Source organism: Hemibagrus wyckioides, linkage group LG27, assembly GCF_019097595.1.
Source record: "Hemibagrus wyckioides isolate EC202008001 linkage group LG27, SWU_Hwy_1.0, whole genome shotgun sequence".
NCBI lineage: Eukaryota > Metazoa > Chordata > Actinopteri > Siluriformes > Bagridae > Hemibagrus > Hemibagrus wyckioides.
Window position 1 is genome coordinate 18731218 of NC_080736.1, and position 20083 is coordinate 18751300.

Sequence of the window (20083 nt, forward strand, 5' to 3'; positions counted from 1 at the left end):
AGTTAATTTTTTTTTTAATTGACTATGTGGAAAAATAGCGATGATACACTAACACAGCTAAAGGTCCAATTCTTTTCCTTTTTTATTGATGAGAGTTGTGCTAATTTCCTCAATGTACACAATCCATCCATTCTATTAACCACTTACAGCCTCGACGTTACTGACTGCTGACCTAGTCACTTCTCTCATCTGTTTTTGGTGGTTCCGGTTGCCAGGTTGAGATAATTTACCCTCCTTCAAGCAACCGCACTGTTCTTTACATGACCATGAGGATAAGCTATAAATCAATAATTGTTATTATTGTCAATGTAGGTAAACAAACACACAGAGAGAGAGAGAGAGAGAGTCCCTACAAGGACATGAACCCAAACCCACACAGTTTGAGATGAAAGTCGAATGCGTTGACCCGCATCCTGTTTTGGCTAATTGGTTTCCTCTTCTATAAACCTCAACTGTTTACACAAGAGTTTCTCGCGGAAGCGTAAGGAAGACGCAGCGCGATGTAACGCACTTCCTCAGAAAACAGATCGTACAGAAGCCCAAGGTGATTCTCACATATTTATATTTATATTAAAATAGCATTATTACATTATTACAATAATTATCATTTAATAACATTTCATTACGCTCAGAAGCAGATGGAGACATCTACCATTTTCATAAATAAGTTAAGAAAAAAAAATAACAGCAGAAAAATAAAAATTAACATTTACAGTATAGCCTTATGCATTACTTTAGCAAACAGTAGTTTTAATACACAAGTTCCTGCTAGCATCAGTAGCATCAGTAGTTTTAGCGTGACTAAGCACAGTTTTTTTTTCCCGATATCCTTTATATCAACCCCCTTAGAGGTGGATGATCATTACATTTGGGTTATCTCTTGTTTTGGCTAATGCGCTCAAGCTAAAACATGCAGTATATTCCAGTTGTGCTATGACTGGCATTAGCAGGGTTGCTAATAGTACAGCTAAGCATGTTTTTTTCCCACTTTGATTCTTGAGAATTCCAGTGTGCGACATCTCAGTTAAAAACGTCCAATCACGCATGTCGACGCTATTCGACACAAGAAAACTCTACAAGCAAGCAGTTTGTGACGAATGTGAGGTTGGCGTTAGGTTTTAAATTAATTTGTGTAATAATTAACACTCCAAGTCCTCGTGTCCATTCAGTAGCATCCGGTTATCTCGATTAGCCACAGATGTTAGATTTTATCTGCTCCGTTGCAGTCCAGCGTAACCGGGTTTGTGTTGGCAGATTATAGTCCACACTGGACTTTTTTTTCTTCCCTTTTTTCCACAAAGTGAATTGACAGACATGACATGACACACCGTTAGTCACTATTGCTCACTATTTTGCAAGTGTGGGTCATTATCTGTAAGTATCTGTCATTAAGTATTTATCTTACAATTACATCTCACTATTTGGCAGCCTGTGTTACACTCTTTCAGGCATAATCTCATTATTTGGCAGGTTGTGTCTGCAATGAATTTTTAGTGCAGTCTCATTTTTCGGCAAGCCGACCCCTCATAGGTGGAGCTGCTGTCTCATTTTTTGGCAGGTGGTGTCTCATTGTATTAGATGCAATCTCATTATTTGGCAAATCGTCCCTGCATCGATTTCCACACAGTGTCATTATCTGGCAGGTTGTGTGCTTATGTATTAGATGCAGTCTCATCATTTGGCAGGCTGACTTCTTATAGTTTGAGATGCAGTGTCATTTATTGGCAGGCTGACTCCTCGTAGTTTGAGATGCGGTCTCATCATTTGGCAAGCCGTCTGTTTTGTATTTGATGCAATCTCGTTATTTGGCAAACTCTCTCTGCGTTGGTTTCCATGCAGTCTTATTATTTGGCAGGCCCTGTCAGCAGTGTCTCGGTCATGTGCAATGAACACTTAAGGATATCCCATAGTGCTGAGCGCCTGCGCTTCTCGGCCGTGCTGGCTGCTGGGAAATGCAGTCGTTCTGAGTTTATGGTTCGGAGATCAAAGCCGTTTCCAGTTATTGTGAGCGATATTTCCAGTGTCAGCGTGCGGCGTCCGGCGTCTCTCTGGGTTTCTTCTGGTCCGTGATGGCAAAGTGCCGGTTGGTTTAGGACATGACCCTAAAGGAGGAAGGAAATCAGAATCTAGATTATACATCTAACTCGATTTTAATAGAAGGAAATTGAATTTCTTGCTGAACAGATTAACCACTGAAGACATTAGGCTCTGTATGTCTGAGTCCAGAACCAAGACCTATCCATCAGTTCTAAAGCAATTAAACAAGATGATATGAACTGCACCACAAACATATTCCTGTCCTCAAACCACCGTCTCTGTGTCCTAATTGCCACACTATGAATCAAAATCATTGAAACAAGGTAAAATACAAAGAAATGATTCCCTGCCAAATACTCTCTGGTTTTAGTGAAGAAGAAAAAAGAATCACAGTCATACAGTGGTTCCACTAAAAAAGTTAGCTAGCTAGCTGTAATGTTCTGAGGCAACCTAGCTAGCTAGTACATGAGCATCTTCTCTTCTACTCTACTCTTCTCTGTTCTCGTGGCTTTGCTTATGCAAGAGCTAGATTTATTATTATTGCCATTTTTAAACCCAAATAGCCATCTGCTTTCTACTGAGGGTTGTTTTTACTTACGTATTACTGCGTATGCTTTTATTGTGCTGTAAATCATAATTATAAATATTTAGAATATTCATTGCTAACACTCGCAATCCTCCTAAACTAACTTGACAGGTTTAAGTCATAATAATAAATGTTCAGAATACACACTGCTAATAACTGTGAATTAGCTAACATGAGCTACCTTAACAGGACGTCTGAGCTGATTTCATTTCCTCTTAACAAATGTTAGTTAACATCAGTGCTCATGTAAGCTGAACGACTAGCTTCATATTCATGAATTTTCATATTATAGTTTAACTCGACAATATTTTTAAGAGCATTGTTGCTAGCGAATAGGATAACACCTAATCTGTTCAAGTGCCATCATGCTTTATCACAGACCCTCTCTTATTTCCGTAACTTTCCCTCTTTCTTACATGATCATGGCCCTCATGGCGGACTTGCTCATTCTCCTCTTTTGCTTTCTCCTTCGTTTCCGCTGAGGGACGGCCAGAGGGGGTGTGTGAGGCGCAGGAGGCGTGCCAGCAGGAGCGTTTGTCACTGTGGAGTAATGAGAAATGCAGAGAGAGAGGAAATCGTGTTAAACGCTTGTGGAAAGCAATCATCTCAAAGTTCTTGACCTGTTAATAAATGTCACTATTGACGTTGGAAAACAGGACACAGATGCAATGCTAATTATAATACAATAAGGACAGGCTGTGTGTGAGTGTGTGTGTTTGAGACACACCCTGTATGACACACACACCTGCTCTTTGTGTGGCAGCTTGTGTTGGATGCTGATGATGGTGGTGATGATGATGATGGTGATGCTCTGTCTTTCCCTGCCCCGACTCTGGTAGCTTGTCTGTCTCTGATTGGCCTTGCCGCTGATCCTTCGCTTCTGATTGGTGCAGACTGGGTGTCGGCGATTGGTTGAACAGCTCACGTTGACCGCTCGACTGACCAATGACTTCAACGTGGCTGAAGCTGACGACGGGGGCTTCCAGTTGGCCGCTGTGGTGCAGCGTGACGTCCGGCTGGCTCTGTTGCTGCTCGGTGGCGTGCGATTGGCTCGACTCGTGTTGTTTTGTGGCTGTGTTGTGGTGATGTCGGTGTCGCTCTGGGTGTTCTCCGCTCGTCGTGGATTTGATGTTATCGTCGCCGCTGCCAGGGAGTGTGTGGTGTTCCTGAACCTTCCCTGGTGTGAGATGTTGCATCGTGTCGCTCAGCATACGTGTTGCGCCAAAGCTCGCGTGCCTCGTCGCAGCGTCCTCCGAGCTGTGTTGGACTGGCCGAGAGTGTGCGAGTGTGTGTGCCTGGGTGTGTACAGGCATTCTCTGTGTGTGTGACAGCGTGTATTTCGACTGCCACTGAGTCTCTTGATCCTCGAGCTGGAACCTCTGGTTGTGTTTTAGGTCATCGTGGCGATGCAACTCCTCTTTCGATTGGCTCCTGGAGGCCGGGGGTTTGGTGACAAGTCTGGGGGGAGGAGGAGGTGGGGACGTCATGGTCCTGGGCAAAGCGGTATGACTGACAGAGTGTTGCCTACAGCTACAGCTGAGATGGTCCTCCACAGGTAATATGACCTTGTTGTAGATGGGTCGTCCATCGACAAACTGGATCTTCGTCATCTGGAAGACAAGAGGAAAACAAACTAGCATTACAACAGGGATAGTGTTGAGCTAGCTTAGCTTTCTAGCTTTTCTATGTGATTTTGATCTACTATAAGTCTGTTAGATAGCTTGAACACTAGCAAGATAACGAACTAGCTACCAAAATGTTGTCTGGATGTTAGTCACAAACATCTTCAGAGTGATGCCGTAACACGGAGAAAGAAAAGTGTGTTTGTCTGCTACTGTGGAACAGGATGTGTGTAGATGGAACAGGAAGTGAGACAGTGGTGGGTAGTGTGTGTGTGTACCTGTAGATGTCGTGTCTTTGTGGTAACAGGCACACACTGTAACGTCCGTGTGTTACAGCAGCCCGAGCAGCGCTGCACCTCCACGCATAGAGGCCAGAGCAGGAAGTTAGCATTGCTTCGGTCCAACATGGAGCGCGTCACCTCCATCACCTCAGTACGCACCTTACACACAGCCGGCTGAGCCATCTGCACATCGCCTGAGAAACACACACACACTTTAACCTCAACTAGACAACATAACAGTCACGTTAGATTCCTTGATACCTGAAAATCACTGAAGTTACATCCTGAGGTAAAAATGGTTCATAGACACACACCGCCCTCGCTAATCCTTACTAATAAGTGCTAACGGTTTACATTCCATTCCACATTTCAGTCATTTTACCTCAGATTAGCTTGCTTGCTAGTGAATTTATCTAAAAAAGAATACAAATTTAAGTAAATGTGTTTAGCTACTTTAGCTACATTAACAATCGTTCCCTACCATAACTAGTTAGCTAGCTAAGACTCGAGAAGTGCAGTGGTATTAGTTTTGGTAGCTAGCTAATAGCAGTAGGTGTTTATAACCTGTATTTCATGCTAAGCGCTAGATCATGGGCAAAAAATGACTCATTATGAGCCAAGTCAATTACTGTTTTTGTTGACCCAAGGACACACACACACACACACACACAAACGCACACACTGTCCTGCTGTGTATTCTCTGCGTGTCAGTAGACTAACAACTGCACTACACACACAAACCATAACTTACACCCTCAGCTCTGTCAGAGTGTGTGTACACTCAAGAGTGTGTGTGAGGAGGATGTGAAGAGGACACTCAACATTGGCGCTGTGTGTGTGTGTATGTGTGGGTGTGTTGAGAAGGTATCCTAAGGACAAGCGGCTAGACTAGACTCGGAGACATGCAGACAGCCAACAAGAAACAAATTCTCAAAGTTCTCTCACACAGACACACACACACACACACTCAGACTCACACATACAAACAAAAAGTACCTAAAAGCCATTGTGGAGCGGAATATTCTGGAAAGAGGACAAAAGAGGGACAGAGCGATGGAGGAAGACAAAGAGAGGAAGGGAAGCTGGGAGCGGCTCTCACCGAGACTTCTGGGAAGGCGTTTATGTGTTATGTTCGAATGATCCTCGTCCTCCTCTTCCTCTTCTTCTTCTTCTGATTCTGGAAAGAAGCAACAGGCTGTTAATATTTCATAGCAGTTGTTAGTATTATTATTAGCAACAATGTGATCAAAGGAGCAGTGTGTGGTATTAGCGTTCCCACGCCGCTGCTCAATGCTACGATGTGCAGGTGCATCACATTGTTCACATGTGTACAGGTCTTTTCTGATTGGTCAGGAAATGGGCGGGATGCAGTTTGATGTACAGTTCTCAAAGGTGATGTTAAGGACGTAAACAGAATAGGTTTTTACTGAGTTTAAGATTGTTGTTATTATTATGTTTGGGTTCTTCTTGCTGAAGTGAATGTCGTTTAGCTTGTACTTTCCTTTAAGAAACTTTAGAAATGCTAGCTTGTGCGTAATTTAATAACACGCTATCTATCTATCTATCTATCTATCTATCTATCTATCTATTTATCTATCTATCTATCTATCTATCTGTCTGTCTGTCTGTCTGTCTGTCTGTCTATCTGTCTGTCTGTCTGTCTGTCTGTCTGTCCATGAATCATAATAAGGTTTTAATTGGAAGGTTTGTTCACAGAAATATTTTCCGTTATACTTCAACATCTGTGTTTTGTAGCTTTGACTTCTGAAACATTTGCAGATTGCGTTTGATGAACACACAACCTTTTCACAGTGTCCACTAGTGCAGTGGACGTGCTGCTTACTGACCATGAAACACAGAGCTGAATTTGCTGTGGCAGTGTGATGGTGTGTGTGTGTGCGGTTCAGTGACATCAGGCTTTAATAGTGACGCTGCTAACTTTCTTTTTTTTAGTCGCATTGTTCGTTGTCGCACAAAGGAAATGTTGTTTGTACAATCGCTGCTCTTTATTCCCTGAGAGCAGCCTGGTCTCCAGCTAGACATCAATATGAACAAAAGTAATAACACAATCTGTCTGTGTGTGTGTGTGTGTGTTAGATGATCTATGTATTTGAGATCAGTCTAGACCTCGCTCTCAGTTCGAGTCACCCGAGTGTGTGTGTGTAGGAGTGCAGGAGTGCGTGTTAAGGGTGTGTGTGTTTGCTGCACTAACATGTGTCTCGCAGCTGGCTAGAGCCTGAACTCTGTGTGTGTGTGTGTGTGTATGTAAGAGAGAGAGAGAGAGAGAGAGAGAGAGAGAGCCTCCCATGGCTACAGCAATTATTCTGGTACAGAAGAGAAGAGTCCGGTGTATGGTGAACAATGGTCTGCCCTTATGAGTATGTGTGTGTGTGTGTGTGTGTGTTAAACAAAAAGTCTGCAGTGGGCTCAAGGTCATTGCCATTGTCCCTGTCCTCAGCTTTTTTACACTCTCTCTCGCTCACACACACACTCGCGCACACACACACACAAACTTTATCATAAAGTATAAAAATCTGTAAAATTAATGAAGTTTATTTTAAGCATGCATATTTTAAAAATAATTTGTATGTATTTGCCTATTTAAATATAAAGTACTGAGTGTGGTGTGTGTGTGTGTGTGTGTGTCCGCTTTACCTACGGAGTGAACGTCCAGCAGCTCCTGTAAGTCCTTCATGGATGAGATGGGAGAGTTCATCACTAAATTCACCAGAGACACAGGGACAGGGTCCTGGAGAGAGAGAGACAGAGACAGAGACAGAGACAGAGAGACACAGAGAGAGAGAGAGAGAGAGAGAGAGAGAGAGATCAATAAAGGTAAATGTTTCAAAGAGACTTTGTATGCACACACCCACACACACCTGTAACACCTGCATGCTTCCATCACTGACTCTGTGTGTGTGTGTGTGTGTGTTTTTATAGAAGAATAGAAGATCACACTTGTGTAAATTCTAAGTATCTTAAATGGATGCTCTATTTTCATAGTGTGTGTGTGTGTGTGTGTAGCTTATTTGGGCAGTTGCTACGCTGCTTGCTGTATTTTTGCTCTAATACAGTGCGCACATCACATGATGATGACCACAGTGGATGAGCACACACACACACACACACACACACACACTTGATTATGAGTTACAGGACTTGAAATAAACGACAAGGAGACACATTTTGAAGAACATAATTAAAAAAAGCTCACATATGGCTTTTCACTTGCACACACACACACACACACATAACAAAGCTGATCATTAAAGTCCACTAATATTTATAGATGTAAATAATTCAGTTGTGACATACTGCTGCATTTTGTTTCACAGCAACTTGCCAACAATTTTAAACTGATAACACAAAATAACTAAACAACCACCAAAACCATTGAACTGAGACTGGAGACTCCTTCCATAAATGTTAAATAAACACTGAGGGCAAAACACACACACACACATTTTTAGCACAGTCACTCCATTCTACCAGCATGTTTTAAGGAAGTGGAAGCAAACCAGAGGACCCAAAAAAACCACCTCCAAACCCACAGAAAGCTCAAACCGAGGACCTCACATTTATATAACAGATGATTCGAACAAATCACAAACGATGCACATGGTCCAGTAAACAAACACATTTGATTTCACCACATTACACGAAAACACAAAGTGTCGAGCAAAAGATGCTCGATTTCACAAGTCGTGTTTCCATGGCAACGTCTAACAATACAATAACAACGTTTGAAAAAGTGAAATTCTGGATTTACTGCTAGTCTGGGGAACGTTTCATCATCGTTTGGTTTTGAACCTTATGAAAAGTGTGTGTGTGTGAGTCTAATAATGTTCAGCTGGTGATAGATGTTCCATTGAAAGCTCTGTACCCATTAACCAACACACACACACACACACAATAAATCAGTGTGTCACACAGTTCCATCTCTAGAGTCCTGACAGTAGAAGTGAGGACCCATCAGAACAGCCGCAGCGTCCAGCTGAATCGTAGGATACCGGAGCTGCAGGAATGCTAATAGTCCGCTGTACAGAAGAGGTGAGGGGAACGGGCTATAATTACAGACCCGAATCACTGCATACACACACACACACACACACACACACTGCCGAACCACGTGGCAATGCGCCAGAACGCTGAGTCCAGACATAAAGCAATCCTGTATGCTGATCTTGGCAGGTGGTTCAGACGTACACATATAGCCTGCATAGATTCCTCACGTCACACAAATAGGTCTGGAGATGATGGATAGGTCGATGAAAGAGGAGAGCGATGAAAAGAAGGGCTGGGAATCCGTATTGGGGAAAAAAATGTAGTAAGCCAGCGATCGCGCAAGTACATATAGAATACAAGAAAAGCCCTTTGCTAATATGTTTCGTATTCAAGTGCTGTCAAATTCTCCGTTCTGATTGGCTAGACAGTGATGTTTTTTTCCCCACAACAGACAGCGACCCATCTGTAGCTTTATATAAACACACTCTTTCTTATAAGATACATTACTGCACAGTGAAATTCTCTCTTCACATATTCTCTCTTCACATATCCCATCCTTTGGGGTTGTGGTCAGAGTGCATGGTCAGCCTTGATACAGTGCCCCTGGAGAAGGGTGGGTTGGGGGCCTTGCTCAAGGGCCCAACAGTGGGAGCTTGGCAGTACTGGGGCTTGAACCCTGATCTTCCAGTCAACAACCCAGAGCCTTAACCACTTAAGCTACCACCACACCTAGGTCAGGTCACACAGCAGGACGTTTTCCATATGGAGACGTTTTAAGTTTATGAAAGGAGTCTCCAGTGTCAGTGCAGGAAACCCATGTTTAACAGGCATATGAGTGAAATAATCTGAAATAATTCCTTGTTAAGGTCAGGCTTCAAAATTCCGAGACCCTGAAAATGAAGACTGTAGAATTCTGGTATAAAAGTGGTTATATTTTCCATTCAGTGTCTGATGCAGACTGTTACCTTTACAAGGAAGTGTTTCTACATCAACATCGACATTAATACACTTCAAACGCTGCGTTTTGTACGTGTTTAAACTTTCGCTTAATTCCCGAGCGAACACCCGCAACACGCGCGTCACGTTTCCGAGAAAAAAAGAACGAAGTCCGAAACCTGTTATATGACCGAGCATCACCGCTACCGTCCACATGCTTCAAATCCCACAGACGAGCTGTTCTGTCGCTTATATAACACACAGCAGCGCAAGCTCCTGCTTCCACCGTTCAGCTTTACCCGGAATCCACTGACCCTTAGGTGACCTTTTAGGCTTTAAATCTGATGGTAGAGATGAAAACCCTGTGGCCATGTTATCACTTCTGGGGGTGACGTAATGATGAAGACGAGGCAGTGAGATTAAAGCAAGCCATAAATGAGGGATTTACTTCTGAGCCGAGTGTGTGTGTGTGTGTGTGTGTGTGTGTATGTGTGTGCTTAATTACAGCACCTGTCATAAAAACACCACATCTGTTCTCAACAATAATCCAGCACTGACCCTGTAATCACTATATAGTGCATGATTTTGGAAGTGAGCCATTTCACAGGCAGCGGAGCACCGAGTGTCTAGAGCATTTCCAAAATCCCAGAATGCACCACAATATGTGTTGTCCAGGTAACCCAGGTAAGGCACCAATTACCCATGAAGCAGCGGGGTGACTTCAGTGAGACTAGGGTGTGTGGATTGAGGCATGACCACAGCTCTGGCTCTGTGATGGTGTTTATGTTGCCTGTATAGGGAATGATATGTGTGTGGTGTAGGACGTGTCTCACTTCTACCTGATCCCGCCCTCACGCACTCTCACTCTCTCCTGTCCTGTCTGATTTACACTCAGAACTTACTCCAGTTACACACACTCACAACCTGCTCTGATCTCAGACACACACTCACTCACACACACACTCACACTCTCTTTCCTTTCTCTCACACTCTGACTCTGTCTCCCTATCTCTCTCTCTCACACACACACACACACACACACATACTCTCTCTCTCACACACAAACACACACACTCTCTCTTTCTCTCTCTGTCTGTCTGTCTGTCTCTCTCTCTCTCTTTGGCTGTCTCTCTCTCTCTCTCTCTCTCTCTCTCTCTTTCTCACACACACTTGTGTGCCAGGGCTTGTGCCCTGTTTAAATCTCTCACACACACACACAACCTGCTCTAGTTACACACAAACTATAGACTTGCTGTGGTCTTACACACGGGTTCAAATCTCTCACAATCAGGACCTAATATGATGCGCACACTCTACTCCTGTTCTAATCTCACACACTCTACTCCTGTTCTAATCTCACACACTCTGCTCCTGTTCTAATCTCACACACTCTACTCCTGTTCTAATCTCACACACTCTACTCCTGTTCTAATCTCACACACTCTACTCCTGTTCTAATCTCACACACTCTACTCCTGTTCTAATCTCACACACTCTGCTCCTGTTCTAATCTCACACACTCTGCTCCTGTTCTAATCTCACACACTCTACACCTGTTCTAATCTCACACACTCTACTCCTGTTCTAATCTCACACACTCTACTCCTGTTCTAATCTCACACACTCTGCTCCTGTTCTAATCTCACACACTCTACTCCTGTTCTAATCTCACACACTCTACTCCTGTTCTAATCTCACACACTCTGCTCCTGTTCTAATCTCACACACTCTACTCCTGTTCTAATCTCACACACTCTACTCCTGTTCTAATCTCACACACTCTACTCCTGTTCTAATCTCACACACTCTGCTCCTGTTCTAATCTCACACACTCTACTCCTGTTCTAATCTCACACACTCTGCTCCTGTTCTAATCTCACACACTCTACTCCTGTTCTAATCTCACACACTCTACTCCTGTTCTAATCTCACACACTCTACTCCTGTTCTAATCTCACACACTCTACTCCTGTTCTAATCTCACACACTCTGCTCCTGTTCTAATCTCACACACTCTGCTCCTGTTCTAATCTCACACACTCTACACCTGTTCTAATCTCACACACTCTACTCCTGTTCTAATCTCACACACTCTACTCCTGTTCTAATCTCACACACTCTGCTCCTGTTCTAATCTCACACACTCTACTCCTGTTCTAATCTCACACACTCTACTCCTGTTCTAATCTCACACACTCTGCTCCTGTTCTAATCTCACACACTCTACTCCTGTTCTAATCTCACACACTCTACTCCTGTTCTAATCTCACACACTCTACTCCTGTTCTAATCTCACACACTCTGCTCCTGTTCTAATCTCACACACTCTACTCCTGTTCTAATCTCACACACTCTGCTCCTGTTCTAATCTCACACACTCTACTCCTGTTCTAATCTCACACACTCTACTCCTGTTCTAATCTCACACACTCTACTCCTGTTCTAATCTCACACACTCTACTCCTGTTCTAATCTCACACACTCTGCTCCTGTTCTAATCTCACACACTCTACTCCTGTTCTAATCTCACACACTCTGCTCCTGTTCTAATCTCACACACTCTACTCCTGTTCTAATCTCACACACTCTGCTCCTGTTCTAATCTCACACACTCTGCTCCTGTTCTAATCTCACACACTCTACTCCTGTTCTAATCTCACACACTCTACTCCTGTTCTAATCTCACACACTCTACTCCTGTTCTAATCTCACACACTCTGCTCCTGTTCTAATCTCACACACTCTACTCCTGTTCTAATCTCACACACTCTACTCCTGTTCTAATCTCACACACTCTGATTCTGTTCTAATCTCACACACTCTGCTCCTGTTCTAATCTCACACACTCTACTCCTGTTCTAATCTCACACACTCTACTCCTGTTCTAATCTCACACACTCTGATTCTGTTCTAATCTCACACACTCTGCTCCTGTTCTAATCTCACACACTCTACTCCTGTTCTAATCTCACACACTCTGCTCCTGTTCTAATCTCACACACTCTACTCCTGTTCTAATCTCACACACTCTGCTCCTGTTCTAATCTCACACACTCTGCTCCTGTTCTAATCTCACACACTCTACTCCTGTTCTAATCTCACACACTCTACTCCTGTTCTAATCTCACACACTCTGCTCCTGTTCTAATCTCACACACTCTGCTCCTGTTCTAATCTCACACACTCTACTCCTGTTCTAATCTCACACACTCTACTCCTGTTCTAATCTCACACACTCTGATTCTGTTCTAATCTCACACACTCTGCTCCTGTTCTAATCTCACACACTCTACTCCTGTTCTAATCTCACACACTCTGCTCCTGTTCTAATCTCACACACTCTACTCCTGTTCTAATCTCACACACTCTGCTCCTGTTCTAATCTCACACACTCTGCTCCTGTTCTAATCTCACACACTCTGCTCCTGTTCTAATCTCACACACTCTACTCCTGTTCTAATCTCACACACTCTGCTCCTGTTCTAATCTCACACACTCTACTCCTGTTCTAATCTCACACACTCTACTCCTGTTCTAATCTCACACACTCTACTCCTGTTCTAATCTCACACACTCTACTCCTGTTCTAATCTCACACACTCTACTCCTGTTCTAATCTCACACTCTGCTCCTGTTCTAATCTCACACACTCTACTCCTGTTCTAATCTCACACACTCTGCTCCTGTTCTAATCTCACACACTCTGCTCCTGTTCTAATCTCACACACTCTACTCCTGTTCTAATCTCACACACTCCACTTCTGTTCTAATCTCACACACTCTGCTCCTGTTCTAATCTCACACACTCTACTCCTGTTCTAATCTCACACACTCTGCTCCTGTTCTAATCTCACACACTCTACTCCTGTTCTAATCTCACACACTCCACTTCTGTTCTAATCTCACACACTCTGCTCCTGTTCTAATGTCACACACTCTACTCCTGTTCTAATGTCACACACTCTACTCCTGTTCTAATCTCACACACTCTACTCCTGTTCTAATCTCACACACTCTACTCCTGTTCTAATCTCACACACTCTGCTCCTGTTCTAATCTCACACTCTGCTCCTGTTCTAATCTCACACACTCTACTCCTGTTCTAATCTCACACACTCTACTCCTGTTCTAATCTCACACACTCTACTCCTGTTCTAATCTCACACACTCTACTCCTGTTCTAATCTCACACACTCTGCTCCTGTTCTAATCTCACACACTCTGCTCCTGTTCTAATCTCACACACTCCACTTCTGTTCTAATCTCACACACTCTACTCCTGTTCTAATCTCACACACTCTGCTCCTGTTCTAATCTCATACACTCTGCTCCTGTTCTAATCTCACACACTCTGCTCCTGTTCTAATCTCACACACTCTACTCCTGTTCTAATCTCACACACTCTACTCCTGTTCTAATCTCACACACTCTACTCCTGTTCTAATCTCACACTCTACACCTGTTCTAATCTCACACACTCTGCTCCTGTTCTAATCTCATACACTCTACTCCTGTTCTAATCTCACACACTCTACTCCTGTTCTAATCTCACACTCTACACCTGTTCTAATCTCACACACTCTACTCCTGTTCTAATCTCACACACTCTACTCCTGTTCTAATCTCACACACTCTACTCCTGTTCTAATCTCACACACTCTACACCTCTTCTAATCTCACACACTCTGCTCCTGTTCTAATCTCACACACTCTGCTCCTGTTCTAATCTCACACACTCTACTCCTGTTCTAATCTCACACACTCTGATTCTGTTCTAATCTCACACACTCTACTCCTGTTCTAATCTCACACACTCTACTCCTGTTCTAATCTCACACACTCTACTCCTGTTCTAATCTCACACACTCTACTCCTGTTCTAATCTCACACACTCTGCTCCTGTTCTAATCTCACACACTCTACTCCTGTTCTAATCTCACACACTCTACTCCTGTTCTAATCTCACACACTCTACTCCTGTTCTAATCTCATACACTCTACACCTGTTCTAATCTCACACACTCTGCTCCTGTTCTAATCTCATACACTCTACTCCTGTTCTAATCTCACACACTCTACTCCTGTTCTAATCTCACACTCTACACCTGTTCTAATCTCACACACTCTACTCCTGTTCTAATCTCACACACTCTACTCCTGTTCTAATCTCACACACTCTACTCCTGTTCTAATCTCACACACTCTACACCTGTTCTAATCTCACACACTCTGCTCCTGTTCTAATCTCACACACTCCACTTCTGTTCTAATCTCACACACTCTACTCCTGTTCTAATCTCATACACTCTACTCCTGTTCTAATCTCACACACTCTACTCCTGTTCTAATCTCACACACTCTACTCCTGTTCTAATCTCACACACTCTGCTCCTGTTCTAATCTCACACACTCTACTCCTGTTCTAATCTCACACACTCTGCTCCTGTTCTAATCTCATACACTCTGCTCCTGTTCTAATCTCACACACTCTACTCCTGTTCTAATCTCACACACTCCACTTCTGTTCTAATCTCACACACTCTACTCCTGTTCTAATCTCACACACTCTACTCCTGTTCTAATCTCACACACTCTACTCCTGTTCTAATCTCACACACTCTACTCCTGTTCTAATCTCACACACTCTGATTCTGTTCTAATCTCACACACTCTACTCCTGTTCTAATCTCACACACTCTGCTCCTGTTCTAATCTCATACACTCTACTCCTGTTCTAATCTCACACACTCTACTCCTGTTCTAATCTCACACACTCTACTCCTGTTCTAATCTCACACACTCTGCTCCTGTTCTAATCTCATACACTCTGCTCCTGTTCTAATCTCACACACTCTACTCCTGTTCTAATCTCACACACTCTACTCCTGTTCTAATCTCATACACTCTACTCCTGTTCTAATCTCACACACTCTGCTCCTGTTCTAATCTCACACACTCTGCTCCTGTTCTAATCTCACACACTCTACTCCTGTTCTAATCTCACACACTCTGCTCCTGTTCTAATCTCACACACTCTACTCCTGTTCTAATCTCACACACTCTACTCCTGTTCTAATCTCACACACTCTGCTCCTGTTCTAATCTCACACACTCTGCTCCTGTTCTAATCTCACACACTCTACTCCTGTTCTAATCTCACACACTCTACTCCTGTTCTAATCTCACACACTCTACTCCTGTTCTAATCTCACACACTCTACTCCTGTTCTAATCTCACACACTCTGCTCCTGTTCTAATCTCATACACTCTACTCCTGTTCTAATCTCACACACTCTACTCCTGTTCTAATCTCACACACTCTGCTCCTGTTCTAATCTCACACACTCTACTCCTGTTCTAATCTCACACACTCTACTCCTGTTCTAATCTCACACACTCTGCTCCTGTTCTAATCTCACACACTCTACTCCTGTTCTAATCTCACACACTCTACTCCTGTTCTAATCTCACACACTCTACTCCTGTTCTAATCTCACACACTCTGATTCTGTTCTAATCTCACACACTCTGCTCCTGTTCTAATCTCACACACTCTACTCCTGTTCTAATCTCACACACTCTACTCCTGTTCTAATCTCACACACTCTACTCCTGTTCTAATCTCACACACTCTACTCCTGTTCTAATCTCACACACTCTACTCCTGTTCTAATCTCACACACTCTGCTCCTGTTCTAATCTCATACACTCTACTCCTGTTCTAATCTCACACACTCTACTCCTGTTCTAATCTCACACACTCTGCTCCTGTTCTAATCTCACACACTCTACTCCTGTTCTAATCTCACACACTCTGCTCCTGTTCTAATCTCATACACTCTACTCCTGTTCTAATCTCACACACTCTACTCCTGTTCTAATCTCACACACTCTACTCCTGTTCTAATCTCACACACTCTACTCCTGTTCTAATCTCATACACTCTACTCCTGTTCTAATCTCATACACTCTACTCCTGTTCTAATCTCATACACTCTGCTCCTGTTCTAATCTCACACACTCTACTCCTGTTCTAATCTCACACTCTGCTCCTGTTCTAATCTCACACACTCTACTCCTGTTCTAATCTCACACACTCTGCTCCTGTTCTAATCTCACACTCTGCTCCTGTTCTAATCTCACACACTCTACTCCTGTTCTAATCTCACACACTCTACTCCTGTTCTAATCTCACACTCTGCTCCTGTTCTAATCTCACACACTCTACTCCTGTTCTAATCTCACACACTCTACTCCTGTTCTAATCTCACACACTCTACTCCTGTTCTAATCTCACACACTCTACTCCTGTTCTAATCTCACACACTCTGCTCCTGTTCTAATCTCACACACTCTACTCCTGTTCTAATCTCACACACTCTGCTTTGGTATAGACCTCACACACTGCAGTTCTGATCTAATCACACACTCCAGGCTAGTGCCCATCAAGCCTCACACACTCCTGGCAATGTTAAACCTTGGACACTCCGGTGCTGTTTAAACCTCACACACTCCAGAACACTCTTTAAACCTAATACACTTCAGTACTGTTTGAACCTCTCACAGACGTCACAAACACACACACACACACACACACACACACACACACACACATGAGCACTACAAATTGGAAAATTGCACTTGAGATTCATCCCAGAGCAGAAGAAGAGGCTCTAGCCCTTGAGCAGTGGTGTGACGTCACGTCGGCTTACCTGCGCGCCGCCAAGCCGCAGACACGCCACGAGCGCGACGAGCAGCACGACCCACGAGCTCATCTCTCTGTCCAGCCTCGAGAGCCCTGCGAGTCCCACGAGCGGCCGAGCATTTAGGGAGAGCGCGCGCGCGCTGCAGGCAAGAACCGGCTGCCACCCCCGCCCCGGGGCACACGCTCGTTCGCCGTTGGCGTAAAGAAAAATAACGTTTTTTTTGTTTGTTTGTTTTCTAATTGCTGCTCTGTTTAATTCCAAATGAGCGTCTGATCTTGACCGCTTGGCATTGCACGCAAAGTGAAAGCAGAGCTCCTTAAATGGCTCGCGCGCTATCCGAGAAATGTCAACCGCAGGCTGACTAGAGTTCCGTTAATAACGGCATCGCAACAGTCCCAAGTGCTGAACCCCGTACAGGAAGAAGAAAAAAGTATCCAAGTCAGAGTCAGCTCATGAAAGATAAAAGTACAGCAAAAGGAAGTTTCCTTTCTCGTGCAGCCCGTTATGAAGCGTCTTATGACCTCTATAACGCTGTGAATGTATCCGTGTCTCCGGGTAGTAACGGGAGCTCAGGTGTTTCTGCTCTGAGCACCGAGCCGCTCTCTGCTCGCACCGGGACTCAGAGCTGTATGCAAAAGAGAAGGAACCTCCCTCTTCTCTCTGATTGGCTCAACGAGAATAAAAAGGGCCGGGGCTTTGCGTTTCATATAAGGACTACTGTTCTTAAGAAGTGGGCGGGTCGTCCTGCTGAATGAAGCAGACGTTTATCACATTTTAACAATGAGATGTCTCGATTTCTCGACTTTAAAGCAATTGACTTGCCTCTAATTTTAATAAATAAAGTTTGGCAGTTTATTATGGAATTCTGTATGAACTTCATTAAGGTGGAGTCAGAAATGTGTAATATTTGGTCATTTTCTGAAGAGAACCACACCATTGTGCCATCCATAAACTCACTCTTGTCTGGAGACCTTTCCATAAAGGTCACTTTCTTCCTCTTGAGGCTTGTGGAGATGCAGTACACCAACACGATGTGGGGGGGGGCGTTATTGTGTGATGAAATCAAATCAGTTTCACTTCTCAATTTCCCAAACCCTCGATTTCCGCTTGTTTTTGCGAAATTTCCCTATAAGCCACACCGCAAGACCTAGATGATGTAAAAACAACACCAACGCTGTCTGCTTGAGATGACTTCAGCTCCAAATGTGCAGGGTGGGCAGATGTTTGGGCCTTGGAAGCATGTTTCATCACTTTGGGGTGTGATGTGATAGGGAAAATAATCAGTTATGCGGTTGCGTGATAATGTTAATGCATCTACCTCAAAGTTATGGAGATGTTCTTCTACCCTTATATGTATCAGCATGTCCTATCTGTCCTGCTCCTCAGCAAACACACAGACCCTGGTGAAGGAGTTAATAAGTTTCTAGGAACTAAATTCAGTTCTGTTTTTTTCTGAATTCAGAATTTCCTGGATTCCTGAAGAGGTTCATCTGTTCAAGGTAACCCTATCTACAAAGTCCATTATGCTAGCTGAGTTAAATGGATGCCATTGTAACCCCCCCAACCCCCCCCCCCCCTCCGTTACACTATGCTAGTCACAAGTATGGTGATTTGCAATGTAGCTTAGAACAGTGTAGTTAGCAATATTTGTGAATTTTAGCTAGCAGAATTAGCTAGAAATGACCTCCTGTCGCAACCTTGAACAAGGAGTCATTAGACCTCCAGCATCAGGTTTGGACTTTGACTTGGACTCGTGTTCAAGTTCATCATCATTCATGTGGATGGAGGTCAGAGGCCAAAGCAGTATGCACCTTACACCCCAATGGCCCCTTGCTAACCTCTATCCTAGCGTGCGTGTCAGCAGGATCTAACAGTGGTGTTTAGCATGTCGCGAGGGGTATATTTATAAACCCACTGACCTTCCATATCCACGTGTGATGAATGATTGACATGACAGACCATGTTGTGAGAGATCGCAAAAAATTCACCTGCAGCTGCGCCACTGTTACTGTGTTACTGTGAGTTATTGTGTAGCCATGTGTTACTGTTGTGTGTTTCCTCTACATGACTGTTAGTTTGCGCTGTAATACTCATTATATTCTAGACCATTTTTGTGGCATAGCATCTCTCCATTCTGAGCTCATTAGGATTCACGGCAGAATCACCTGTCTTCGTGTCCTACAGCTGACATGAGTGTAATGTTGGCTGGATAACGTTCGCTAATATAGACATCTAAACCTGGTCTAACATTTCAAATGTGCCTGTAAGTGCATGCTAGTTTAATTCTGTCCAGCGTAAGTTTAATATGAATTAGTTATAGTGAGCTAACTGACTAGCAAATGTAAGGGAGTTCAATGTAACTTGCTCATGGAGTGTAATGGAGTTAACTAGCTCCTGTAACACAGCTAACAAACTACTCTAGTATTAATTATCTAGCTAAAGTAATATAACTATGTAATATAACTATGTAATGTATTTACCTATTAACAATGTAACTAGCTAATGTAATGTTATTAACATCATTGTAATGTAACAGTCTAATGAAAGTAATGCAGCTAACTGGCTAAAAGAACATTATACATGAAACTAGCTAATGTAATAACTAAAGCATTGTAATTCAACTATCTAATGTAACATTAATAGTTAATGTTAACTAGTTAACTAAAGACATATATTAACATAAATGTAACTGTCTAATGAAATTTACAATCTTGCTAATATAATATAATGTAACTAGCTAGCTAATGTGCCGAAATTCGATTTACCCAATGTAAACTGACCTCATGGCTTCAGTCGTTAGCTAGTCTAGTGCCATTTATGAATGACTTTCTTTTTGAACAACTCCTCCAAGCAAATACGTGCCAACATTTCAACATGTCCTCTTGCATAAACACACGCTTCTGAAGAAA

At 43.3% G+C, this 20083-nt stretch overlaps 1 protein-coding gene across 1 annotated transcript; it reads right to left on the reverse strand.

The window, feature by feature from the left end:
- Positions 1–545: 545 nt before the first annotated feature.
- pdgfba (platelet-derived growth factor beta polypeptide a) lies at positions 546–17794 on the reverse strand. The gene is made up of 7 exons (XM_058381577.1): positions 17181–17794; positions 7182–7275; positions 5626–5703; positions 4524–4720; positions 3369–4233; positions 3040–3163; positions 546–2102 (listed from the first exon to the last, which is right to left on the reverse strand). Exons 1-7 carry the CDS (start codon positions 17241–17243, stop codon positions 2090–2092), a joined length of 1434 nt encoding a protein of 477 aa, XP_058237560.1. The 5' UTR covers positions 17244–17794; the 3' UTR covers positions 546–2089.
- Positions 17795–20083: the final 2289 nt, after the last annotated feature.